Consider the following 27717-nt stretch of genomic DNA (forward strand, 5'->3'; position numbering starts at 1 on the left):
ATCACATCGGACAGGAGGGTTTCGGAACTGGCGGCCTTGTCTTGCAAGTTGCCCTATCTGGTTATCCACAAGGAAAAGGCGGTGTTGCGTCCGCAACAGTCTTTTCTACCGAAAGTGGTCTCGGCTTTTCATATCAATGAGGACATTGTGTTACCATCTCTGTGTCCTAAGTCGAAGCACCCTAAGGAAGTGGCCCTTCATGCTCTGGATGTGATTCGGGCTCTTAAGGTGTATTTGTCTGCCACAGCTCCCTTTCGGAAGTCAGACTCGCTGTTCGTTTCGGTAGCTGGTCCAAAGAAAGACATGGCGGTCTCGCCCACCATTTCCAGGTTTATCAGACAGATTATAGTAAAAGCCTATGCCTTGAAGGGGCAGGTGCCCCCCTTTCCGGTCACAGCCCACTCCACAAGGGCAATCGGAATGTCTTGGGCTTTCCGACACCAAGCGTCTGCCGCTCAGGTGCATAAAGCGGCGACCTGGTTCTACAAGGTAGACGTCAGTGCATCGGCTGATGCCTGTTTTGGCCGCAAAGTTTTGCAGGCGGCCATGTAGTTGCAATTGAATATGCAATATTGCTGTTTTTCCTGGTTTTTCGATAAAAACGCAGTACTGTTTTATGTTAATGCACAGTTACATTACTTCCGCAGTTTGGTGCGGTCTTGGGTGATCACTCCTGTTGAGGATACCCTGTTTTTTTTGTGGTGGTTTTCCACGCACTGTGTTTTTGTGGGTAAAGTTTCACTAGTTCCCACTTGCCATGGTGGATGAAGTTTCTATGCTGTTTTCCCACCCCTCGTTTGGCACTGCTTCGGAACGTCCCATTTGTTACAGAGAGGAGCTGTGTCGGTAGGTGAATATAAGAGAAAATAGGATTTTTTGTACTCGCTGTAAAATCCTTTTCTCTGTAATTCACTGACCAACACAACACCCGTCCCTCCTTTTATCTTTACGTTATACTGCTTGTTGACGTACTGAGGTCTGTCTGCAGATGAGAGGGTTGTAGCCTGAGGGACCTCCCCCCTGGGTGGAACTAAGAGTTCTGAGTGTTGTGTTACAACTATGTCTAGTATTCTCCTAGTGATAAGGCTAACAACCCATTTGTTACAGAGAGGAGCTGTGTCGGTCAGTGAATTACAGAGAAAAGGATTTTACGGTGAGTACAAAACCTATTTTTTTTTTTCTAATTTATTTTACCTTTTTATTTTTACACTGTTCTTTCCTTAAAAAAAAACAAAAAAATTGACACTTTTATTCCTATTAGAAGGAATGTAAACATCCCTTGTAATAGGAAAAAAAGCATCACAGGACCTCTTAAATATGAGATCTGGGGTCAAAAAGAAAAAATAATAATAATTTTGTCATTAAAAAAATGGCCCTTTTTAAGCGCTATGGGTGAAAGTGATGTTTTGGCATCGCTTCCGCCCTGCAATGGTATGGAGATGGGTGGGGGCCATCTTCCCCTCACTTGTCTCCATACCCTGCAGCCGATAATACCTCTCCTGCAGCCGATAATCTTGTGGCGAATCCACCACAGAGACCACCATTATCGTAAACCGCACCGCCGGCCGAAGAAGATACTGGGGTTATGACAGCTAACTGCTGCCATAACAAAGATATTTCCTCTTCAAACTTAGGATGTATATCGGCGTGCTGCAGTCCGGAAGTAGTTAATTATATGTTTGAGGTAACTTCTTACAACGGGTTAATTTTGTGTAGCTATGGGTTGCTTAACATTTTTCTTCAAGATTTCCCCCTTAAAGTAATATCCCCATGGGAATGGGAGGTTGGGGCTTTTGAAGAGGAACAGTGGGAAGAATCTGTCAATGTTGCACGTCGTCTCTCATAACTATACTTTTGCACGTCCATTTTACCCCAGCCAGACTGGTCTGTATGGGTGTGAGACACTATTGCACTTGCACTCGATGCAGTGGGGATCATTGAGATCTGATACACCTCTTATGGCAGTGCCCAAAATTGCACTTGTATTGGAAGGAGGTTATATGCACCCTCAATCTGGTCTTTCCCGCTCAGATTCGTGAGAATCCCGAACAGTGGCTGCTGGGTATAATTGATAATATCCCTGTTGAGGATGCCCCTAGAGGAGCTATTTCCAGAGCCTTTTTTCAGGCCCAAAAACTAATTCTGAGACACTGGAGGTCCACCGAGCCTCCCACAGGAAAGGAATGGATTGCTCAAATGGAAAATACCAGCACAGAGATCGTACGTGGACATTTGATAATCTCTGGACCCCTTGGTTAGATGCCCAGGGCCTAGCTCAGGTAGACCTTGTGGACAGTATATTGTAAATAATGGAGGGCTTATGTCTACTGTAATGAGGATTCGTAGAAAAGAATATGGTATATTTTTCTCCAGTCGTCTGTCCAGGATAGGAGAGAGAGACAGGCTCCACCTTCAGAGGCATGAAACCTAAAAATGCCAGGCATCCCCACTCTTCGGTGTTTTGTGTTTCCTCCACTGGAGGAGGAGGTTGTGTAGGAACGTTTGCTCCTCTCCCCAGAGTAAGGAAAGCTGTTGGGGGTAGCAGTTACCCGTGGTTGCAGGAGGGGTCGACAAGTCCTTAAACCCAGGCTAGGGAGCCAATGTGGTTCAGGCTGGGATAGAGCACAGGGTGTTTTGGTGATGGTGTACCGTTGATGGTACAGGGCCTACTGTTGAGGGGTTTTGTGTTCCTTTTCTCGTTTTTACAGGCTCATCCTAAAGACACAGGAGTCAGGGGGGAGGGAAGAGATGCCCGTCCTGTTTGGCTAAATTTAAGGAGGACTGTAACAGACCGCTTTGCAGATCATGTATTGACAAACTAGTATGCAAAGAATTAGCGTGGGTCTGCAAGGATTTGATTTTAGGCATTAAAAAATGTCTGCTTTTAAATCTACGCTTTCAGGCCTTAAAGTCAGCTAGCAGAAGTACCACTTGTTTCCGAGCCAGAGGAGAGTGACAGGAGGGGAGGATCCAGATTCCTTAGAGGAGCTGAGTGAGGTGGATTCATCCAAGGAGACTCTGAATAGGGGATCAAAATCGCCAAGATACAAGCTCTCACTCGAGGAGGTGGATTCCTTCTTAGGCGTGATTTACAGAACGCTGGAGATCGAAGAAGGAACAGGTTTCCCTATCTCTGCATGATCAACTGTACCAGACCTTGAAGGAAGATAAAGTCAGAATTTTCCCAGTACATAGAGCATTATCAGAATCCATCAAAGAATGGGTGGATCCTGAGAAAAAAATATTTTTCCCGAAGAGCCTTAAGAGGAGGTTTCCTTTTAGTGAGGATCCCTCCTGCTTATGGAATAAGGTACCTAAACTAGATGTGGCTTTCTTGCAAGTCTCAAAATCAATGGACCTCACATTTGAAGAGGTCTTAAAGCGGTTGTATACCCACACATAGAAAAAAAGGAGAAAAAAAAAACCCTGTAAAGCAAAGGCATAATGAGCTAGTATGCACTGCATACTAGCTCATTATGAAATACTCACCTTAGAACAAGGTCCCCGTATCACATCCTGGTTCAAGCCAAGGGAGCTGACATTTTTACCTCTGCGTGTTTTCCGGGTAAACGGCTCCGGCGCTGTGAGTGGCAACGACGTCACTCTCGTGACAGCAAAGTCCGACAGCATCTGCCGGGCCCTCACAGCACATGCGCCGCTGACGTCAGTGGCTGCATGCAAAGTGAATATCTCATGAATTGTAGTTGCACGAAACTTGGAAGTCTGGTTAGGCCAATTATAGGCCCATCTAAAGGGGGGAACCTCATGGAAAAGATCTTAGACTCGCTCACTACCTTGCAGAAAGTAGCAGGCTATATGGAAGATGCCATGGTGGAGTCTGTTAACCTCTCGGGAAAAGCGGCAGCCTTAGTGAACTCCTCTTGTAGGGCCCTTTGGCTGAAATCTAGATCAAGGGACCCAGCCTCGAAGGTGAGGCTTTGTGCCGTTCCTTTTTGAAGTAATGTTGAAAAGTGTTAGACCGAACAGAAAATAAAAAGAAATCCTTTCCAGTCAAAAATGACCAGGTTCTGGCAAAGTGTATTTTTTTTTTTGTTTTTTGGGGTTTTTTTTTCATTCTCAAAAGGCACATCCACAGGCTCCCAAAGAGCCAGCCTCCAGGAAACTGTGGGGAAAGGGAAGCAAAAGGGAGGTTTTTCCTCTTCCAAAAACCCCAATGTTCTAGTGGAAAAAGATTGCCTCAAATTTTTTAATCCTGAGGATCATAGAGGAGGGTTATCTGATATAGTTCAAGGGCAATCCGCCCTTAAAGTGGTTGTAAACCCTTACAACACACTTTGACCTACAGGTAAGCCTAGATTAAGGCTTACCTGTAGGTCCAAGAAATATGTCCTAAACCTACACGGTTTAGGAGATATTTGCCGAAAGACAGGCACCGCACACTGAACCGCGTGGCGGCTCCCGTGCGCATGCGCGGGAGTAACGTCATCGCGGCTTCGCCGAATGACAGCAGCGGAGCAGCGAGACCCACCGAGAAGATGGATGCGCCGGACTACAGGGGACATCGGTGACTTCGCTGGCTCCTGTGTCAAGTAAGTGACACATAATGGACTACTATGCGATGCATAGTAGTCCATTATGCTTTACCTTTGCAAGGAGTGAAAGAGAAAGTAAACTCATCAGGGTTTACTTCCTCTTTAAGAACCTTTGTAACCTCTCCTCCCAGTTATCTTCAGAAGGCTTCAGCCCTCTTGTTTCAGATAGGTGACTTGATAGACCAGCAGGTGCTTTAGGCAAGTTCCACCTGATCCTAAACGTAAAGCCCTTAAACAAGGGGTGGTTTACAAAAATTTTCAGATGGAGACCATCTTCACGACTGCATATTCATGAGGAGTCGCAAAAATTCATGAGGGTAGCAATCAAGTGGGGCAAGAATGTTTGCCACCTTCATTTCCAAGCTCTGCCATTGTTTTCACCCCCTAGGATTTTTACAAAAGTCCTGACAGGTGCTAGCCTCACTGAGGTTGAAAGGAATCTCGTTTGTCCCGTTATTGTACAACCTTTTATTCTTACCCCCCAATATGCTCCAATTGCAAATGGACTTAAGAATGGCGCAGTGCCTTTCCTAGAAAACCTGGGCTGGCTTATAAAAAGGGAAAAATCAAATATGACCCCTGCTCAAGATCTGTTTGGGATACAGAAAGTGTACCTTACAGAGAAAGAGTGGAAGAAGGTAGGGGAAACGACTGCCTTCCTTCAGAACAACCTTCCACTTTCCATCAGAACAGCCATGTCAGGTTTAGGCAGCAACTATCCCGGAGGAGCCCTGGGCAAGGGCCCATTTCAGATGTCTTCAGGCCGACATCCTAAAAAATTGGGACAGAAGACAGCAAACCTTGGGCAAGACCTTTGGTTTATGCAAAGGGTTCCTTTTGGTAGTAGAGGGACAAGAAAATCCTTTCTCAGGGCCTCTTCTGCTCCTTCCCAGTGTGGGTGCGAATCACAACCGATAGAGGTGCCTGGGGATGGGGGGCTCACTGGGAGTCCAAAGTAGCCCAAGGGTCCTGGTCCAGGGAGGTATCCCAAAGGTCGGCCAATTGGAGAGAATTAAAGCCCTGAGAGCATTTGCCAAGGAGGTAAGCGGTCACCACATCCAGATCCTTCCTGGAGCGTGGTGGCAGCCTTCTATGTAAACAAACAGGGAGGGACACATTGTCTATCCCTAATATGCTTGGCAAATGTGATTTTTGCTTGGGCCAAGATCAGCCTGGAGTCAATCGCGGCAGTCAACCTCAAGTGTGTGGACAACCGGCAGTCTCCTTCAGGTCCGCGAGTCAGAATTGTCTCTGAATCAGGGGGTTTTTCAGCTAATCACAAAGAAATGGGGCCTACCGCAGGTGGACCTTTTTGTCAACAGGTCGAACACTACGTTTCCAACATACTTTTTGTTAGAAAGGGACTCCGGGCCAAAAGGATGGATGGCCCTGGCCCAGACTTGGATGTTGGCTGAGTTATGTTTTTTCCCCGTTCAACCTCATTCCCCTGGTCTTAAGGAAATTTGTTCAAGAAAACACCTTGAGATTCTAGTAGTGCCATATTGGCTGAAGAATGTAGTTTTTCCACTCTGCTTAATCTGTCGAAGGAACTTCCCATCATGCTTCCGCAGCAAGAGAATTTACCATCTGGTATCTGAGGTAAACATACTGAACACTAAAGGGCTACGTTTCGGAGTTACACAGTCCATTTATTTTACGTTCTGGAAAACATTTTGTTCTTGGCAAGACACAAAGAAGGGTGTCAATGGGTATTCCGGCCCTCCTGAAGTTTTTATAGAATGGAGCGAACAGGGGATTTGCCATTAGTACACTTAAGGTACAAGTGGCAGCCTTATCTGTTTTGTTTTTTTTTTGTTATTTTTTGTTATCTGGAGTCACCTCCCTCTGTCATCTGCTGGTAGAATTAACTTGATTAAGATGATCTGGATGCCGCAACTGCTGTACCAGTTACACAATTCCCCGATCTGGATTAGGATGGACTGGTATAAGAAAATTGAAACCCTGTTTAGGGAATTGATCTGAAAGAAGGGACAGGTGCGAATAGGCTTACAGATATTGCAGTTACCTATGAAACAAGGGGGAGCGACAGTTCCACACTCACGCTGCTATTTTTGGCTGCCCAGTTGCAACATCTGAGGGGAGGTAGTATTGCAGAGGATAGGAATGCAAATATACGATTGATGCTGCAAGGAGCCTTGGTAGAGACTTTGATGGTAGACTCCTTTTCCCCGGGACTTCCTATGTTAAAATTGATGGTTAAGGTATGGCAGGCAGCTAAAACAATCATGGGGTATCGGTGGATATCTGAGGGTTCCCCTATCTGGGATAATAAATTTTTCCCAGAGCTGATCCCCATGGGTAAAGTAAAATGGCTGGATAAAATGGGGTGCCCATTATAGAGGTGAAGGGAGATTATAAATGAAGTGCAAGGACAGAGATTTAAAGGAAGATGGGAAGATAGGTGGTAGAGAGTGGGTAATTAATAAACATTACCTTTCTGTCTCTGAAAATTCAAACAACTAATAACATGATGGATGGGGAAGTTTAGTTTAGGTTGCACGGGAAGGTGGGTGGGGGTAACAGGGAGGGGGGGTTTAAAAAGAGGGAATTGGTACTAAATGCGGGAAGGGAAATATGATAGGTGCAGCACATACATTTTGGTTCGCCATCCCTGTTCAAGGGATTATTTCCTGAAATGCTTTATATAGATTTGCTCCCAGCATCAGTCAAGGGAGGACGGGCAAAGAGTGGAGGGGATACTATAAGCTATAGAGGGTCTGCCCAGCCCCGCCGACTGATGTGGGGAGGCAAAAATGGCATGGTTAAATGTTTCTTTTTCTGTAGGTACTTGATCAAACTGTATGAGCCTCTGGAGAGGCGTTGTATTTGTATTATATGTATGAAAGAGAGAAAAATATAATAAAAAGAAAGTAATATAAAAAAAAAAAAAATGTCACAGGCCAGGAAGACTAAAAAGCCACACCGCAGGCAAGGGCCCTCACTTTTCACTCAAGAGGCTTTTTTGTCCATCCGGGGACTTCAGCTAAATGCTCCCAGTCCGACGGGTCGCCCCCTGAGGGACAAAAGCGTCCCGAGCAAAAGTGCTACCGCATGAAGGTTTGCCCCCGCCTGTCTCTCGGGTGGGGGGTCGCCTTCAGGAGTTTGCAGCCCGGTGGGCTTCTCAGCTGTCCGACCAATGGGTCTGCAAACTGATTTCCTCTGGCTACAAGATAGTTTCTCTCTTGGCCACCAAATAGATTCTTCCCTTCCAGCATACCCTTACTCCTGGCTCACCAGGAGGCTCTATTGGGGGCCGTAAGGGACCTGCTAAGCAGCGGGGTGATGGTGCCTGTTCCAGAATCGGAAAGGTTCCAGGGGTTCTACTACAATCTGTTTTTAGTCCCCAAAAGGTAGCAGGTACGTCCTATCTTGGACCTGAAAGCCCTCAATTGCTTTGTAAAAGTACAGAGTTTCAGAATGGAATGAGTTTGCTCAGTAGTCGCTGCACTCCAAGGGGACTCCCTGGCATCTTTCGACATCCAGGATGCGTACCTGCACATACCCATATGCCTTAGGCATCAGAGGTTTCTGCGATTTGCAGTAGATGAAGCCCACTACCAGTTTGTGGTGCTCCCTTTTGGCTTGGCATCAGCAACCCGAGTCTTTATTCAATTTTCAATTTTGGCATTGTTGCAACAACGCGGGATTGCAATCGTAGGTTACCTAGACGATCTCTTCCTGAGAGCAGCTTCCGCCTCAGGATTAATGGAGAATGTGGCAATCACCAGGCAAACCCTGCAGGAATTTGGGTGGCTGTTGAACCTCAAAAAGTCGGTGCTTATACCAACTCAGCGCTTGGGAGTACCTAAGCTTACTGCTGGACTCCGTGGAAGCGAGAGTTTTTCTCCCTTCAGACAAACTGCAGACTCAGAGCCGCGGTAAAACTATTGATGAACCACAGATGTTCGTCACTGCGCTTCTGCATGCGAGTCCTGGGCCGCATGGTGGCCTCCTTCGAGGTGGTACCGTACGCCCAGTATCACACCAGAGTCTTGCAGAAGGAGATATTGACAAAATGGAACAAATGTCTGTTATTCCTGGATCGGCAGATTCGGGTGAGCCAGTCAGTCAGGGACTCCCTGCTCTGGTGGCTGAAGTCCCTGGCACTTCGGTCCGGGAAGTCGTTCCCACCTCTTCATTGAACAGTTATCACAATGGATGCCAGTCTGACCAGCTGGGGTGGACTGGGACTGGGAGTTCAATCGACATAGGCCCTTTGGTCGGGGGAGGAATCCAAGTTGCTGATCAATGTGCTCAAGCTCCGAGCGATCAGGCTATGGCTCTCCACACGGTCGACGAGACTAAAAGGGCGTCCGATCAGGATCCAGTCAGACAACGCCACGGTGGTGGCATATATCAACCGTCAAGGAGGAACAAGAAGCTCAGCTGCAGCATGGGAGGTCGCTCACGTCCTTCAGTGGGCAGAGCGACATGTACCGGCATTGTTGGCCATTTACATCCCGGGAGTAGGAAACTGGCAGATGGACTACCCAAGTCGCCAGATGCTGGATCCAGGAGAATGGGCGTTGCATCCGGAGGTGTTCAGGCTGCTGTGCCTGCAGTGGGGTACACCAGACGTGGATCTCCTGGCCTCCCGTCTCAATTGGAAGGTGCAGAGATCCTTGGACAGACGCGCTGATGGCTCCATGGGGTCAGTACCGACTGGTCTACGCCTAAAACTGTTACCACGTCTGCTCCACAGAGTGGTGGCCGAGGGGATTCCAGTGATACTGATTGCCCCAGATTGGCCTCGGCGTCCCTGGTATGCCAACCTAGTACGTGGTTGCGGACGCTCCCTTGTGACTACCGTTGCGAGAAGGCCTTCTGTGTCGAGGTCCGATTCTCCATCCTGCTTTACCATCGCTGGTTTTAACAGCATGGCAGTTAAGAGCCAGGTGCTAAGGAACCAGGGCCTGTTGGACACTGTGATTTCAACTATATTAAGGGCACGAAAAATCTTCTCAGAAGATATACCATCGTACCTGGAAGGCCTACATCTCCATGTGTGAGGAGAATGGGTGGCGCCCACGCACCTATTCCGTTTCCAGGATCCTGCTGTTCCTACGGCGAGGAGTAGACCAGAAATTGGCTTTAAGCACCCTTAAGGGACAAATATCCGCTTTGGCAGTTTTTTTCCAATAACCCCTGGTGTCTCACTCTCTAGTGAGCACTTTTTTTCAAGGGGTCCGGCATGTAGTCCCTCCGGTGCGTCCACCTTTGCCCCCATGGGATCTGAAACTGGTGCTGTCGGCTCTTCAGAAACCACTGTTTGAAAACATCAGGGAAATTCCCTTGTTGACTTTATCAGAAAGGTGGTCTTCCTAGTGGCCATTACATCGGCCAGGAGGGTTTCATATCTGGTGGCCTTGTCTTGCAAGTCTGGTTATCCATAAGGATAAGGTGGTGTTGCGTTCACAACCTTCTTTTCTGTCGAAGGTGGTTTTGGCATTTCGCATCAATGAAGACATTGTGTTACCATCTGTGTCCTAAACAGACACATCCTAAGGAGGTGGCCCTTTATTCCCTGGACATTGGTTCAGGCTCTAAGGGTATATTGGTCTGCCATGGCTCCCTTTCGGAAGTCAAACACTGTTCTTTTCGGTAGCTGATCCGAAAAAAGGTATGGCGGTCTCGTCGACCACCATTTCCAGGTGGATCAGACAGATTGTGGTACAGGCCTACCCCTTGAAGGGGCAGGTGCCCCCCTTTCCTGTCACGGCCCTTTCCACCAGGGCAATTGGAACCTCTCGGGCTTTCTGACATAAAGCGTCAGTCGCTCAAGTGTGTAAGGTGGCAACTTGGTTGTCCGTTCACACCTTAACCAAGTTCTACAAAGTGGATGTAAGCGCATCTTCGGATGCATGCTTTGGCAGCAAAGTTTTGCAGGCAGCCATGTAATGTTGCAATTCTGTACTCTCTCCTCTGTTTTAAAGAAACAGTTACTTTTGAGTATTCATGCACTGTTGCATTTGTTGACCGCAAGTTCTGATGCGGTTAGTTAAGATGGTGACTACCCTGTTAAAAAGCACAGTTGGTTGTGGGTGAAGTTTTATTGCTGTTCCCACCCCTCGTTAAGACACTGCTTGGGGACGTTCAAGATTACTGGAGCTGTGTCAGTCAATGAACGAAAGAGAAAATAGGATTTTTGTACTCGCTGTAAAATCCTTTTCTCTGAAGTTATTGATGGACACAGCACCCTCCCCTCCTATTGAGTTACGTTACACTGCTTGTTGATGTACTGAGCTGCAGAAAGCAGGCTGAGGGGTTTATTACCAGAGGGACCACCCCTTGGGCAGAACTGTAAAGTTTTGTTTTTTCACATGTATTACATGTTCTGCCTAGTCCTCTCCTGAAGGTGGCGTAATAACCCTACGATCAAGATTACTGGAGCTGTGTCCGTCAATGAACTTCGGAGGAAAGGATTTTACTGCGAGTACAAAAATCCTATTTATTTTTGTTGCCTACTGTTCATACTCTTTGGTTGCTGTTTAGCCCAAAGTTAAAGCGGTTCTGCACTCATAATAATACATTTGCCCATTCTGTTGCCTCTAGACCGTACATTTGATAATGCCACATGTTTTTTTTTTTTTTTTATTAATCTACCTTTTGTAATTCGTAGTTTTTTATTTTCCTCCCCTGCGGCAATGGGCGGTCTCTTGCGGGGATCAGCATCATTTCCTGCTGAAGCCCGCACTGTCTCCTGGGATCTCGTCCAAGTAATCCCAGGAGACATTGCGGCTAATGCACCCAGAATCTCGCGAGATTTCGGCTGTAATAGCCGAAATCACGCGAGATTTAGGGTGTATTAGCCGAAATCTCGCGAGATTCCGGGTGCATTAGCCGCAATGTCTCCTGGGATTACTTGGACGAGATCCCAGGAGACAGTGCGGGCTTCAGCAGGAAATGATGCTGATCCCCGCAAGAGACCGCCCATCGCCGCAGGGGAGGAAAATAAAAAACTACGAATTACAAAAGGTAGATTAATAAAAAAAAAAATGGGCAAATGTATTATTATGAGTGCAGAACCGCTTTAATGAATACAAAATGCTGTGTAACTCTCATAAAGGGATCGTACAGAAAGTACAAAATTGCTTTTTTTTTTTCTCTTCCTGATTTCAAGGCATACACAAATATAGCATTATGTATTTTTTCCTATTTGTAATGCAATCAGTTCAAGACATTTTTAAAAATTTGTTAATGGATAAGTTCACCTTTCAATAAAAAATGCAAATTTTTTTTGCAGGTAAAAAAAATGAGCATTTACTATTTTTTGTTTTGGGAGCCTGTAAAGCATTTCATTAGCAATCAGTAGATCACTGGTACCATGCAGGACTCCTGCAGACCTGTCAGTGTATCTGTTTACAAGGTACAAGCAGGTAGATGCGCACTGACAGTTAGAATGAATGAACTACCAGAATGATCAACAGTGCCGTGGTAGTGCATTGAGAACTACAAGCAGACAGCTGCAAAGATTATTGGGACTTGTAGTTTCCCATTTAAAGAGGACTGTGAGCCCACGTTCACATTGGACCATTTTAACATGTAATTTGACATGTCAAATCGCTGGCAACGGCACCATCCGACGCCAACTGGGCTCAATGATTGACATGCTTGAGTGGACAGAGCTCTGCATGACCGCGTTCGTTTCAGCGCCCAGAGATGATGCCCATCCGCTTTTCCTGGGGAGGTGGGGGAATGGCTACAGCTGCTACAACATGCTAATTTTCCATCCTAAATATAGGTGGAACCTTTAACATGTTCCTAAAGGTGAACTTATCCATTAATGTTTTGTTTGATATCAGTAGTAGTTTGATGTATATCACTTTCTTATTTTATTTGTAATGGGTAGGTGATGTTTTATAGTTGTGCGTTTTTTTTTTTTCCCCAGATAAAATGTCTGAAGGTGTGGACATTCCACTGAGTGACATCAGAACAGGTAGTACACGCTTACATTATTTTATTAATGCCCCCAGTTGAAATGCATAACTCTAATTATTTGTTCCCATCCATATCGTAGACCTGTGTCTACAGATACATATTGATTTCTATGATGAGAACCTACTATGTAGTACATGATATTTTGTAGTATTTTGTAGAACTGTAGTTTTAACACAAAATATATGTATGTTTATAAAAAAAAAAATATATATATGTATGTTTATATATAATTTTGTTACTGTTACTGTAAAGCATCTGACCAAACTGATGTCTGTCTGTATCAAGTACAGGCAACACCAAATACATATTGGGCATCCTCTCTTCACCTCTCCAAATAATTTAGCGTTTCTGTTAATAGATACACTTTATATTAAAATCCATTGTTACCAATGTCTCCACCCTCCAGTAACGGATGTCATAAGAGCATGTCCAGTGGTCTTACTCTTGAGTGTTGAAATTTTGTGCAAAGACTAGTAGATGACGACTAGGGATGAGCTTCGTGTTCGAGTCGAACATACGTTTGACTTGAACATCGGCTGTTCGCCCGTTCCGTGAATTCCGAACGTTATGGGCCGTTCGCGCCAAATTCGTGCGGCGCTCACGGCCCACAATGCACTGCGCCACCACAGTGCATTGCTGGCTCATGATTGGCCAAGCATGCACTGTGACTCTGCATGCTTGGCCAATCACAGCGGCGGCAGCGAGGAGAGCCATGATTGGCCACAGGCAGGATGCCTGTGGCCAATCATAGCTCCGGCTGTGTAGTACACGCCCCACACTATATAAGGCCGCCAGCGCGGTGGCCTTGTGTAGTGTGTTGGCGTCTGTTGAGTTAGTGGGTGTTCTGTGTACCTTCAACACAGTATACACCGATCGTTATCGGCCGATTTTTTTTTTTGCTCTTGCCCTGACCGCAGTATACACCGCTATTTTCACCTATATAGATAGCTATATTTCTCTTTTTTAATAGAGCTTGCAGTCAGTGGTAGGAGATTGTGCATGCTGTCTGCGTGCTCTGAACCCAGTATACACCGCTATAGCCATCTCTATAGCTAGCTATGTTGCTCGTTTTAAATAGAGCTTGCAGTCAGTGGTAGGAGATTGTGCATGCTCTGAACCCAGTATACACCGCTATATCCAGCTATATAGCTAGCTATCTTGCTCGTTTTAATTAGAGCTTGCAGTCAGTGGTAGGAGATTGTGCGTGCTGTCTGCGTGCTCTGAACCCAGTATACACCGCTATATCCATCTATATAGCTAGCTATCTTGCTCATTTTAAATAGAGCTTGCAGTCAGTGGTAGGAGATTGTGCATGCTGTCTGCGTGCTCTGAACCCAGTATACACTGCTATATCCACCTACATAGCTCTTCTCTAATTGAGCCATCTGCAGGAGTTAGTGGGTGTTGTGCGTGCCTCCAGCACAATATACACTACCCAATTGCTGGTTTTCCAAACTCCCTTCAGGCCATTACCATGTCTGGAAGGCCAGCAAGGAGAGGCAGACAGGCACGAGCCGATAAGAGGGCAAGCAGGCTCTGTGTCTAGAGACAACAGTGCTAGTCGTGGACGCGGTGCATCGTCCTCATCAGCACGTGGCCATGGGACACGCTTGTCCTTCTTTTCGGCAGCTGGACACGTTGAGCCGCAACATGCCAACGACTTGGTAGAGTGGATGACCAAGCCCTCTTCATCCTCCTCATCCTCTCACCCAGGCTCAGGGTACTAGCAAAGCAGCTGCCAACGCATTGTCTTCCCTCCTCTCAATGTCATCATCAGTGACTCCTTCCCTAGACCCACCACGTCGTCCTGAGGAGTCTCCTGAACTCTTTGAGCACAGTGTTGGGTACATGGATGCCCAGTGTTTTGTAGGCTCTGATGATGATACTCAGCTAGAGGAAGGCAGTAGCGTGAATGCAGAGAGAGGGGATGCTCAAGAAAGACAGCAATCTGGCAGTCATGTTCCACAAGCTGCAGCATACTGCCAGGTTTGCTCCAGCGATGAAGAGGGAGGGGATGGCGAGGGCACTGAACTCCATGTGGGTGCCTGATAGGAGAGAGGAGGAGGAGGCACATGTCCAACGAGGGGGGCCAGCTTAGGGGCAGCACACTGACTGAATCACATCGCAGAGCTCCGCCTGTGCAGGGCGCTGCCTCTGCACGTTATTCTAAAAGTTCTTTGGTGTGGGCCTTTTTTGAGAGTCCCAAAGTGGACCTCTCCTTGCTCCTCATCAGCTGGGAGCTCCAACCCCACTAGACCTTCAGTCCTCTCTGAAACCTGCTCTGAGAGGATTGAAGGTGTAGAATTAGGTGTGTCACAGCCAAGTGCTTCCGGGCACTCTGCTAGCAGTACACCCACGTCCGATTATAGCAGGCAAATGTCCCTGCCCCAGCTGCTGGACCGGCAAAAGAAGTTCACTCCCAGCCATCCACATGCCCAGAGGTTGAATGCTAGCTTGGCTAAATTACTAGCACTTCAACTGCTGCCTTTTCAGTTGGTAGACTCGGCCCCCTTCCGTGAGTTTGTACAATGTGCGGTTCCTCAGTGGCAGGTCCCCAAACGCTACTTTTTCTCACGGAAGGCGATTCCGGCTCTCTACCGGCATGTGGAAGGCAATGTCCTTGCCTCGCTGGACAGGGCGGTCAGCGGTAAGGTGCATATTATCGCTGACTCATGGTCCAGCAGGCATGGTCAGGGACGTTACCTGTCTTTCACGGCCCATTGGGTCACTATTCTGGCAGCTGGGAAGGATGCAGGACAAGGTGCAGTAGTGTTGGAGGTTGTTCCGCCACCACGCCTCCAAAATGCTACTATTGGTTGTGACACACCTCTCTCCTCCAGCCCCTCCTCTTCTTCTTCCTCCATGGCCTCTTCCAGTGTTCTGTCCTCAGAACCAGCGGTGCTCCGTAGGCATCCAGCAATTATGCAGGCAACACAATGCCATGCCGTGCTTGCGCTGGTTTGTTTGGGGGACAGGAGCCACACTGGGGCGGATGTTTTGTCAGCTCTGCATGGGCAGGCCGAGAGGTGGTTGACGCCACTCCAGCTTAAGCCAGAAATGGTGGTTTGCGACAATGGCACCAACCTCCTCTCCGCCCTCCGACAGGGACAACTGACCCATGTGCCCTGTGTGGCTCACGTCCTTAACCTGGTGGTTCAGTGGTTCTTGGGCAGGTACCCGGGCTTACAGGATGTCCTGAAGCAGGCCAGGAAAGTCTGTGTGCATTTCCGCCGATCATTTAATGCCTGTGCTCGGCTGGCTGAGCTCCAAAAGGAGTTGAACCTGCCCAAGAACCGCCTTATATGTGACATGCCCACCAGGTGGAACTCAACGTTGGCCATCAATGAGTACCTGTGCGACTACGGCACCAGGTCAGGGGAGCTCGGTTTTTTCTCACCACGCCAGTGGGGCATGATCAGGGATGCATGCACTGTCCTGTCACCGTTTGAGGAGGCCACAAGGATGGTGAGCAGTGACAGTGCATGCATCAGTGACACTGTACCTCTTGTCCACCTCTTGGAGCATACGCTGCATGGAATAATGGACAGGGCACTTGAGGCAGAACAGAGGCAGGAAGAGATGGACTTCCTTGCCTCTCAAGGCCCCCTTTATCCAGACAGTGTTCCTGCTGTGCCACCCATCACACAGGAAGAGGAGGAGGAGGAGAAGGATGAGGATGATTGTGTCAGCATGGAGGTGGAGGCTGGCACTCAGCAGCAGCAGTCTTGTAGGGATGATTTACAGTCCCAAGAAACCCGTGGACTTGTACGTGGCTGGGAGGAGGTAGCTGCGGATCATGTTGTCCTTAGTGACCCAGAGGACTCCGGACCGAATGCCTCAGCTAACCTACGCTGCATGGCCTCCCTGATCCTGCAAAGCCTGCGGACCATTACTGGCTGGCCACTCTCCTTGATCCACGGTACAAGGGTAAGGTTGCCTACCTTATCTTGCCATCGCAGAGGGAGCAGAGGATGAGACGTCTCCGGGAGGCCTTGCAGAAAGGTCTGTGCAACGCGTTCCCAGAGACTGGGAGGTTACAAACTCCTGGTCCTGGACAACGTGTTGCTGAGGCATCGGTCAGAAGGAGCGGTGGTTAAGGTTGCCGTCTGACAGATGCTTTCAGACAATTTTTTAGTCCGCAGCCCCAAGGTATGATCAGTTCCAGCAACCATCGCCAGCGTCTGATTTACATGGTGCAGGAATACCTAGGGGCAAGGTCAGACTTGGACACCTTTCCCACTGAAAATCCTCTGACTTACTGGGTTTTGAGGATGGATCACTGGCCAGAGCTTGCACAGTATGCAATTGAGCTACTGGCCTGTCCTGCATCCAGCGTTCTTTCGGAACGCACCTTCAGTGCTGCTGGTGGCTTTGTTACCGATCACAGGGAGCACCTGTCCACCGAATCAGTTGATCGACTGACCTTCATCAAGATGAATCAGTCTTGGATCACCCACAGCTACCAAGCACCTGAAGCTGATGTAACTGAATAATTTTTTTTGAAATGTCACATCCCTTCAAGACTGCCTATGCTGATGCTGAGTGACTGTCCTGTTATGTTGATTGTCTATCCTCTTCCTCCTCCACTGATATGTTGGAAGAACATTTTTGGTTCTGGGTGATGCCATCAGCCCAATTTTTCTGCCCCTGTTTAACAGGGGCGTTTAATTACAATTTTTGATGCAATGCTTTGCAGCAGGGCTCATTCCTGCACTACAACTAGAGTATATGGGAGAGGTTGCAGTGTCGTGGCACCAGTGCCAGCAGCCCAATTTTTCAGCCCCTGTTTAACAGGGACATGTAATTACAATTCTTGATATAATATTTCACAGGAGGGCCCATTCCTGTGCCCACCCAGAGTAACTGTGAGGACTTATAGTGTTGTGGCACCAGCACCACAACCACCAAAGGTCAATTTTTCTACCACTGTTCAACAATGGCATGTAATTACAATTCTTGATATAATCGTTCACAGCAGGGCGCTCCAGCGCCCACCAAGAGTCACTTTGAGAGCTTACAATGTTGTGGCAAAACCAACACCTTGTTCTGCCATTTCTGCAGAGCATATAGGGCAGGCCCCTACTTTCAAACATCCAACTTACCAACATCTCCTTGCAAATGGAAGGAGACAACAGCAAGTGAGATGAAAAAAGACGGACGGCAAAACAAATTATACAGGGGTGATAACCCTTCCCTATGTTTTCCAAAAAGCTTAAAAATAGTTTTTTTTGACTGGAGCTACACTTTAAAAATGTACCAGTTGAAAATTACAAACAGATTCAACTTAACACAACAAATCTACACAGTCCCTGTCTTGTTTGCACCGCCTGTATACTGCTGTTCTGAGTATATAGGGCCTGGGGGGCCACACGTATTTCCTTTTTTTTAATATGGGTATGGGGTTTCCCTTAATATCCGTACAAGGAGCCGGACGGCGATGACTATCTGCTGCTGTTTTATACCTGGAAGAAGCTAGATGAAGATTCCCAGAGACTTCTTTCCAGATTGAGTTGAAGTACCTTTGGGTCTCAGCTGCTGCTGGTACAAGAGGAGAAATGGGAACAGGAAAAGGGAACAGATGGGATACTACCTGTAAACAGTGAAGGAGATTTTCCAAAACTGGCATTGGAGTGATGGTTTAAGGCAAACGCTGCCCAGGGCAAAAGGTCCACCCAGTCATCTTGGTGGGCTGAGATGAAGGCATGTAGAAAACGTCTTACATTTTGATTGACACGTTCCGTTTGCCCATTGGACTGGGGATGAAAGGCAGATGAAAAATCCAATTTAATCCCAAAGGAGCTGGCCAAGGCTCTCCAAAACCGAGCAGTAAATTGAACTCCTCTGTCAGAGACAATATGTGAAGGCATCCCATGAAGACGAAAGATCTCCTTTATGAAAGTTGTGGCAAGACTAGGGGCAGAAGGTAGGCCTGGGAGAGGAATCAAGTGACACATTTTGGAGAACCAATCGCCTACTACCCAGATGACTGTAGAACCTGTTGAGGGAGGCAGATCTGTGATAAAAATCCATGAAAATACAACGCCAAGTTATATCGGGCACTGGGAAGGGCAAAAGCAACCCAGCAGGGGCAGACGTGGAAGATTTGGATAGTACACAAACCGTACAAGCTTGAACGTATTCCTTGATACCCTTACGAAGAGAAGGCCACCAATAATGACGCTGAAGATCACAAGTACGAGGTACGCCAGGATGTCCAGAGAACTTGGAGTCATGTGCCCAAGCAAGGAGTTTGGGACGAAGTGTGGGAACTACAAAAGTTTCTGGAGGAGGCTGCGTAGACTGGAGCTGAGTAGTGGCTAGAATACGATGCGGATGGATGATGGGACCAGGATCTAGGTGATTCTGAGAATCATTGACATCAAACGACCTGGACAAGGCATCGGGTCGAAGGTTTTTGGCACCTAGACGAAAAGTAATGTTAAAATTGAAGCGGGTGAAAAAGAGGGCCCATCGAGCTTGACGTGGGTTCAAGCGTTTCGCAGATTGTAAATACTGCAGATTTTTATGATCGGTATAGATAGTAATGGGGAGAGCTCTCTAGAAGATGTCGCCATTCTTGAAGAGCTAGTTTAATATTGAGTAGCTCACGGTCCCCAATGGTATAGTTCTTCTCCGCATCAGAAAACTTCTTGGAAAAGAATCCTCAAGGCTGAGACTTGCCCTGCTGAGCTTGGGGTAGGACGGCACCAACTCCTACTGAAGAGGCATCTACCTCCAAAGAAAAGGGTTTAGTAATGTCTGGATGTAGAAGAATTGGGGCAGAGAGGAAGGCGGCTTTGAGTTTGAGGAAAGCATCAATGGCTTCAGGGGACCAGAGCCGAGCATTGACACCTTTGCAGGTGAGAGATGTAATAGGGGCCACCGAGGTGGAGTAGTTGCGAATGAATTGGCGATAGTAATTGGTGAAACCCAAAAAGCGCTGGGTGCCTTCAAGACCAGAGGGCTGGGGCCACACGGAGATGTCCCGAAATTTGGCTGGGTCCATGAGGAGGTCTTGTGACGAGATTATGTAGCCCAGAAATTGAACTTGTGTTTGTTCAAATAGACATTTCTCCAATTTTGCATATAGACAGTTGTCCTGTAGATGCCGTAGCAACGCTTTCACATGAAAACAATGGGTAAGTCTGGTGAGAAAATAAGAATGTCATCTAGATCTACAATAAAACAGACATACAGAAGGTCGTGAAAGATCTCATTAACAACATTTTGGAAGACCGCTGGGGCATTGCATAAGCCAAAGGGCATCACAAGATATTCATAATGTCCATCCCTGGTGTTAAAGGCGGCCATCCATTCGTCTCCTTCCTGGATTCGTATTAGTTTAGTAAAAACATGGGAACCTCGCAATCTGTCAAAGAGTTCTGAAATTAAAGGAAGAGGGTTTCGGTTCTTCACTGCGGATGGCATTAACACCCCTGTAGTCGATGCATGGATGGAGTGAACCATCTTTATTCACTACAAAGAAGAACCCGGCTCCGGCAGGTGAGCTAGATTTCCTGATGAAACCCTTTTGCAGGTTTTTACCGAATGTATTCAGACATGGCTTGTGTCTCGGGCATAGCTAGAGGGTAGACTCTGCCTCGGGGAGGAGAGGCCCCAGGTAAAAGATCAATTGAGCAATCAAAGTCTCTGTGAGGAGGAAGACGATCAGCAAACTTTTTGCAGAAAAAATCTCGGAAGGACTGATATCGGCAGGCAACATGGGAGTTATGGATCTCCGCAAGAAGAATGGAAGGAGAAGGTAGCACCTTGGAAATACATTGTTGCTGACATGGAGGACCCCAAGCCAATACTTGTCCAGAATTCCAGTCAAGATGCGGGGAGTGTTTCTGCAACCACGGAAGGCCCAGGATGATGGGACTGGAGGATTTGGGCAAAATTAGGAAAGATCTCACCATGCAAAACCCCAATGCGTAACTCAATAGGAGGGGTTTTAAACCAGATGGGACTCATAGGCAAGAAGGAGCCATCTATTGCAGTCACGAAGAAGGGTATAGCCAAGGCAACAAAGGCGATGCCCAGCTCGGATGCTAAAGATTGTAAAATGACATTCCCGGCAGCACCAGAGTCCACGTATACAGAGAATTGATAGGCATTTTGAGCCCAGTGGATAGCCACGGGAAGGGTGAAACGAGGGAAGCAGACAAAATTAATGGATCAGTCTAGATCACCTCGCTCCGAGTGACCTAGACCCTGGAGTTTCCGGGATGGACTGGACAGGAGTTCAAAAGATGTCCTTTTATCACCACAGTAGAAAAATATATATAGCCAGTTGCCATTATATGCCACATCCGATATTGAAAGAATCAAAAAGAAAGGATACCCTATAGGGTGGACTTTTAAGGCACAGGATATTTATTTTTCCAAAAGAATGTAATTAAAGAAGCATTTTAAATAGTTTTACAAAAAATACACAAGAAAAACATATGTATACATTAAAAATATGAAGTGTTTGAACATCTCTCAAAAGAGTAGATACAGCTTATGAGTACACCTTCTAATCAGAAAATTGGTTTCTCACACCCGACGCGTTTCAGAGACCATAAATTCCTCCTTCCTCGGGGGTGAGAGTGTTAGAGAAACCCTATTTTAAAGAGAACAAAACATATCAAAAAATACATTAAAGTATATGTGCAGAGAATATTGCATATGAAAAAATGAACTTACAGATGCTCAAACCGTGTATATATAGTCACACTTCAATTGGGTTAAAACCTTGTAATGGGACAAGAGCACTCAACAGTCTTCACCTTAGGGGTCCCCAGAGAACGTGCACAGATGGGGGGGGGGGCTATGCCCATCAGCTGGCAGAGGAACTGTGAAAATTCTTGGATGGTAATTCCGCTTCCTCCACTAAAGGAGGATATGTGAAACGCAGAGGGCGGGAAAAACCACAGGGGCACACTGGGGTCGAAAATGGTAAGAGCCCTAAAATATAAAAAGATGAAAAAATGTGGATATATGGTTATCCTGGTTTAAAATATAGAGAAGTAAGATTTATTTATATATACTGTATATATAAATTGAGCATAGTTGTCCATCTGTGAGAGAGGATTATATAAAACTTGCATCGAGGCCCCATAAGTCTACAGGATCGTAGTTCTACAAAAATATAATGTATATTAAAGAGATCGAATTAATACTTTTACTAGTGTAAACTAATTTATTGAAAAATGTTAAGACACATAGCCCATTCGGTTTTTACGACTGTCTCTTTAACCACTTCCCGACCAGCGCACGACGATGTACGTCGACAGAATGGCACGGGCAGGCATATTGGCGTACAGGTACGTCCAATATTCGATGCCGCCCTGCCATCGGGAGCTCCCGCGCTGGTCGGGACCCCCGTGAGTCCGGTCGCGGGACCCGCGGACTCGATCGCCGCGGGCATCCCCGCGATCGTCTCACGGAGCGGCCGAATGGAGGAAATGCTGTATAAACAACATTTCTCCATTCTGCCTAGCAACTAGTGACGCTGATCTCTGCTCCATGTGATTGGAGCAGAGATCAGTGTACACTAAATGAAAGCCCAACCCCCCCACAGTTAGTAACACCCCTAGGAACACTTAACCCCTACACTGCCACCCACTGGTTAACCCTTTCACTGCCAGTGTCATTTACACAGGAATCACTGCATTTATATAGCAGTGATTACTGTATAAATGACAATGGTCCCAAAAATGTGTCAAAAATGTCCAATGGGTCCCCCACAATGTTGCAGTCACAATAAAAATCGCAGATCGCCGCCATTACTAGTAAAAAAAAAAATAATAAAAAATTATTAATAAAAATGCTATAAAACTATCCCTATTTTGTAAACGCTATAACTTTTGCGCAAACCAATCAATAATCGCTTATTGCGATTTTTTTTTACCAAAAATATGTAGAAGAATACGTATCGGCCTAAACTGAGGGAAAAAATGTTTTTTTATATATTTTTGGGGGATATTTATTATAACAAAAAGTAAAAAATAATGCGTTTTTTTTTCAAAATTGTCGCTCTATTTTTGTTTATAGCGCAAAAAATAAAAACCGCAGGGGTGATCAAATACCACCAAAAGACAGCTCTATTTGTGGGAAAAAAAGGACGTCAATTTTGTTTGGGAGCCACGTCGCACGACCGCGCAATTGTCAGTTAAAGCGACGCAGTGCCGAATCGCAAAAAGTGGTCTGGTCTTTGACCAGCAAAATGGTCCGGTCTGCAAGTGGTTAAGAGTAAGCGATAATAATCATTGTAGAAATATACATAAACCATATTAGAATTTTTATGTAAATAGCTCTTTAATAGTAATAGCAGTATTAGTCGTCAAAACAAATATACGGACCATAACGTTCTTTACAAAAAATATATATATTTCTTTTTAGTGTGTGTGTGTGTGTATATTTAACTTTATTATTAATTTGTTTTAAGTAGTATTAATGCTATAGGGCTGATGGGCACAAAGGTAATTCTACATTCAGTGAAAAGATAAAGAGAAATGTATTATCCCCCGTTACCATACCTTAGTGAAGAAGGTTATTTTGTATGGCCGCTCGTCCCGTCATCTATCCAGAGAGTGGAAAAGATGAAGGGACTGAGCGCCATTATGTGTGTGTATTCGGGTCTCCACCTCCAATCAGCTGTTTAAAGCACAGCTGATTTAAGTGAGGAGGACCGAGTGATGCACGTGCAGCCAGCCCACAGCACGCCAATCATAGATTGCGCGCCGGACCCTGACCACGCCTGCAGCTCCCGCCGGCACGTCAGGCTTCACCAGCGGACAGCGCATGTCTCCTGGGTGAAGCAAGATGGAGACCCAGTGTCAGACAATCCGCCACCCTATCCCCACAAAGGGGGACAGACGGCGTGCCGGGTGTCCCCCACACCACAGCGCCACATGTAAAAAAGACATGAGGGAGGAGACGAAGCGGTAAACATTCCTCTGTCCAGCTACAATAAAAAACATAAAAAAAGGCTCAATCTGGGGATTCCCTAGAGGGGGAAGAAAAAATGACATTTTAGATTATGGCAATGAAAATGGATCACAGAAATACATAATTAGAGAGAGAATGCTATATAGATCATTAGATAATCCGATAACTACATACATTGAAAGGCACACCTATACGTATGTAAATAGATGGACATGCCTAAGAAAATAATGATTTTCAGTGTAAGTATGCAAAATAAATGAATCCTGTGCCTTAAAAGCCCACCCTATAGGGGATCCTTTCTTTTTGATTCTTTATCGCCACAGTAAGGCCCAATCCTATGCATCGGGCATGTTCCTCGGGAGTGAGGCGGGTTCGCCCAAGCTGCATAGGTTCTTCCAACGCGTGAGAGGTTGAAGATGGAGAAGATTTCACAGGTCTTTGGACTACCTGTGCTGGGCGGCCAGCAGGAGGATGACTGGATCTGGATTTCTCCAGGGCCCGCTCCTGGAAGCGAATGTCTATTTGAATGCTCAATGCAATTAAGTCATCCAATGTGATAGAAATGGTGCGTCCAGCTAGTTCATCCTAGACACGGTCAGATAGGCCTTGCCAGAAGGTAGCAGTAAGGGCCTCATTATTCCATTTGAGTTCAGCGGCCAGCATACGGAATTGAACTGCGTATTGGCCAACTGTCATTCCTTGCTGACGAAGACGAAGGAGGGCCCCAGCAGCCGAAGACACTCTGCCGGGCTCATCAAAAGCTTTCCCGAATGCATCCAAAAAGAGCTGGAGGTCGGAGGTGATAGAATCGTGTGATTCCCAGAGTGGAGAGGCCCAAGCTAGAGCATCATCGAAGAGGAGAGAGATGGTGGCTGGAAAGTTCAAAGTGGATTGAACACTGATTAATGAAGCCCCGACAAGCCTTGGGGTCGCCAGAAAAACGAGGTTGCGACGGCAGATGCAGGCAGGGATTGCCAGGTGTAGCAGGTAAGATGGGAGCAACTGAAGCAGGAACAGGAGGAGCTGAAGTTGCAGCAAGTTGCAGACGATCCAGACGGGAGGCAAGATCCTGAAGAAACAGCATTATTTTCTCTTGATTTGCTTTCTGGGAGTTAAGTCTCTGAACTAGACGGTGTATTTGATCCTCGGTCAGTGGCTGATTCTTAGAGGCACTCATGGCTTGAGCAAACTGTCACGATACTACTTACATTGAGCCCACAGGCGAACAGGTGACACGGGAACCCCCAGGGTGTGGAGTCTAAGGGCCAGCTGGTATTCTGCCAGGGACCCCCTCATGAGGGTTTGGGCTTAGCTGCCTGCTGACCCCAGGTCACAACCCCCGGGTTCACCCTGCTCGCTAGGGAAGTACCAGAAGACACTGTTGGACATGGATGGATGAAGCAAAGGAGTGCCGGATAGTGAGCCAAGGTCAGGGTGGGCTGCAGACAACGTAATCGGAACAAGCTGGGTCGGTACACAAGAGATCAGTTGATGAGAGGTCAGGTAAAACCGGTTACACAAAGGGAGTTCAGAAACAAATGTTGCTCAGGTAACCAGTAGCTGGTTTGAAAGGAATTTAAATAGATAAGCACATGAGAGGCTGGACAGGAAGGAATCATACATTAGGCACCAGGTGAGGGGCGGCGACACCCATAGCTGCAGAGTACACAGAGCTGAAAGCCAGCTAGTGGAACAAAAGGTGCCAGCCGACCTATAGCAGTAATGGTGAGACACAGATCGGCTCTGCAGCTGATCTGTGACAGTTAAGGCATAGCTGGAAAAAAATGGTGGGCACAAAATATACTTTGGGCCCAATTTGGATATTTCCACTTAGGGGTGTGCTCACTTATTTTTGACAGAGGTTTAGACATTAATGGCTGTGTGTTGAGTTATTTTGAGGGGACAGCAAATTTACATGGTTATACAAGCTGCACACGCACTACTTTACGTTGTAGAAAAGTTTAACAGTGGCCTGTTCTGGTATTAAACGCAGTTTTCCACTCCTCGCTCTCCATAATCTTCATGAGATTGTATGCCCCTCTTAAATCAAGCTTTGTGAAAACCGTTGTTCCCTTGAGGCGGTCAAATAACTCTGTAATCAACAGAATCGGGTAGGCATTCTTCTTCACAAAGAAGAAACCCGCACCAGCAGGAGATGTGGATTTGCGGATGAAACCTCCAGAAAGTGCGTCTGCAACATACTCCTCCATGGCCTTATCCTTCAAGACCGACAAAGAGTAAACCCGGCCACGAGGGGGTATGGCACCAGGTTGAAGGTCAATTGCGCAATCATAAGACCGGTGTAGAGGCAAACTCCCAGCTTGACCTTTGTCAAAGACGTCGCTAAAATCGCGGTACTCCTCCAGCAGGGAGGAGATTGAAGAGGTGCACAGGACCTTGGATACCTTCAGGAAGCATGTCTCACTGCATTGTGGTGACCAGGAGAGAACCTCAACACGGAGCCAATTAAGAGGTGTCGTGCCTCTGTAACCAAGGATAACCAATAACCAGCGGAAATCTGGGTGAGGAAATAACTTGGAATTGGATTATCTCATGGTGAAGAGCCCCTACGGCCATTGACAACGGAATCGACTCATAAGTCACATGGCCAGGCTGTAGAGGTCTCCCGTCAAGAGCCTCAATGGCAAGCTGCACGCAACTGCAGCAGAATCGAGTGCTGTGTTACAAAGGCAGCATCAATGAACAGACCTGCAGCCCCAGAGCCGTTTAGAGCCTGTATCTCGATGGACGACTCAGCCCAAGAAACGATGACCGAAACCAGGGGCTTATCTTTCTGGATAACTGGGGACGAAACAACGCCACCTAAGGTCTGTCCATGACAGGGCCTCAAGGTTCGGGTGTTCGCTGGACAGGTAGAACAAGACTCCAAAAGGTGACCTGCCTGGCCACAATAAAGGCACAATCTCTCCCTCCTCCTAAAGGCTCTCTCATCCGCAGAGACATGCGTGAAGCCCAAGTGCATGGGTTCATCTTCGCTGACTGACTCGGTACCAGGAGGCATGGGAGGTGAGGGAGGCACGGGTGGGACTGCAAAGCTTGGAGGCAAGCATACAGGAGGCTTACGCAAGCTCTCTTTCAAACGAAGTCTTTCTCTGAGTCTGCAGTCAGAGGAAGCTCTCCAGCTCAGTGGGTATATCTCGTGCTGCTATCTCATCCTTGATAGAATCTGAGAGACAAAGCAGCCACAAGGGCCTCATTGTTCCATGCAACCTCTGCTGCCAGAGTACGTATTTCAATGGCGTAGTTGGCAACAGTTCTCGTACTCTGATGGACACGAGGCACTTAGAAGCGGAGTGTGCGGGAACGTCAAATACCCTTTTAAAGAGGAAGTAAACCCTTCCAAACAACTTGGACCTATAGGTAAGCCTAGATTAAGGCTTACCTGTAGGTCCAAGCAATATCTCCTAAACCTATATGGTTTAGGAGATATTTGCCCGAAAATGGGCACCGCTGTCTACGGCGCATGCGCCGTAGACAGCGGCGCGCAGGCGCACTAAATGCGGCAAATCCAAGAATGGATTTGCCTATTTTGTCGACTCCCGTGCGCATGCGCGGGAGTGACGTCATCGCGGCTTTGCCGTATGGCAGCGGCGGAGCTGCGAGACGCGACTCCCGTGCGCATGCGCGGGAGTGACGTCATCGCGACTGCGCCGCTGTGATTCGTCGGAGCTGCGAGACGCCACCAGCAACATGGATGCGGCGGACTACAGGGGACAGCGGCGACTTCGCTGGCTCCTGTGTCAGGTAAGTGACACATAATGAGCTACTATGCGATGCATAGTAGTCCATTATGCTTTATCTTTGCAGGGAAAAAAAAGAGGAAGTAAACCCATTAGGGTTTACTTCCTCTTTAAAGGAGGCCACAAAGTCAGGGTAACTCGAGACAGGTTTTTGCATCTCCCATTGAGGGTTTGCCCACGCCAAGGCTCTCTCAGAAAGCAAAGATATCACGAAACCCACTTTGATTCTGTCCATGGGAAAGACCTGGGGCAGCATCTCAAAGTAAATCTCAGCCTGGTTGAGAAACCCTCTGCATTGAACTGGATGGGCCCCAAATCGCTGGGGAAGCGTAGCGGAACCAGACATACCTCTTATTATTATTTATTATTATACAGGTTTCATATAGCGCCAACAGTTTGCTCAGCGCTTTACAACATGAGGGCAGACATTACAGTTACATTACAATTTTGTACAAGAGGAATCAGAGGGCCCTGCTCATTAGAGCTTACAATCTAAAAAGGAAGGGGCA

At 47.0% G+C, this 27717-nt stretch overlaps 1 protein-coding gene across 7 annotated transcripts in view; it reads left to right on the top strand.

The window, feature by feature from the left end:
* LOC143997550 (catenin delta-1-like) overlaps positions 1-27717 on the top strand; it is a 575442-nt gene that overhangs the window by 518251 nt on the left and 29474 nt on the right. For 5 of the 7 annotated variants that reach the window (XM_077493212.1, XM_077493213.1, XM_077493217.1 and 2 more), the window contains one exon: positions 12463-12510. The exons of the other annotated variants lie outside the window; for them this stretch is intronic. In XM_077493212.1, coding sequence (XP_077349338.1) covers positions 12463-12510 — 48 coding nt within the window. The remainder of the gene's footprint in view (positions 1-12462; positions 12511-27717) is intronic. 7 annotated transcript variants of the gene reach the window in all.

This window comes from Lithobates pipiens, unplaced genomic scaffold (assembly GCF_037356315.1).
Source record: "Lithobates pipiens isolate NorthernLeopardFrog02 unplaced genomic scaffold, aLitPip1_a1.2 Scaffold_19, whole genome shotgun sequence".
NCBI classification, from domain to species: domain Eukaryota; kingdom Metazoa; phylum Chordata; class Amphibia; order Anura; family Ranidae; genus Lithobates; species Lithobates pipiens.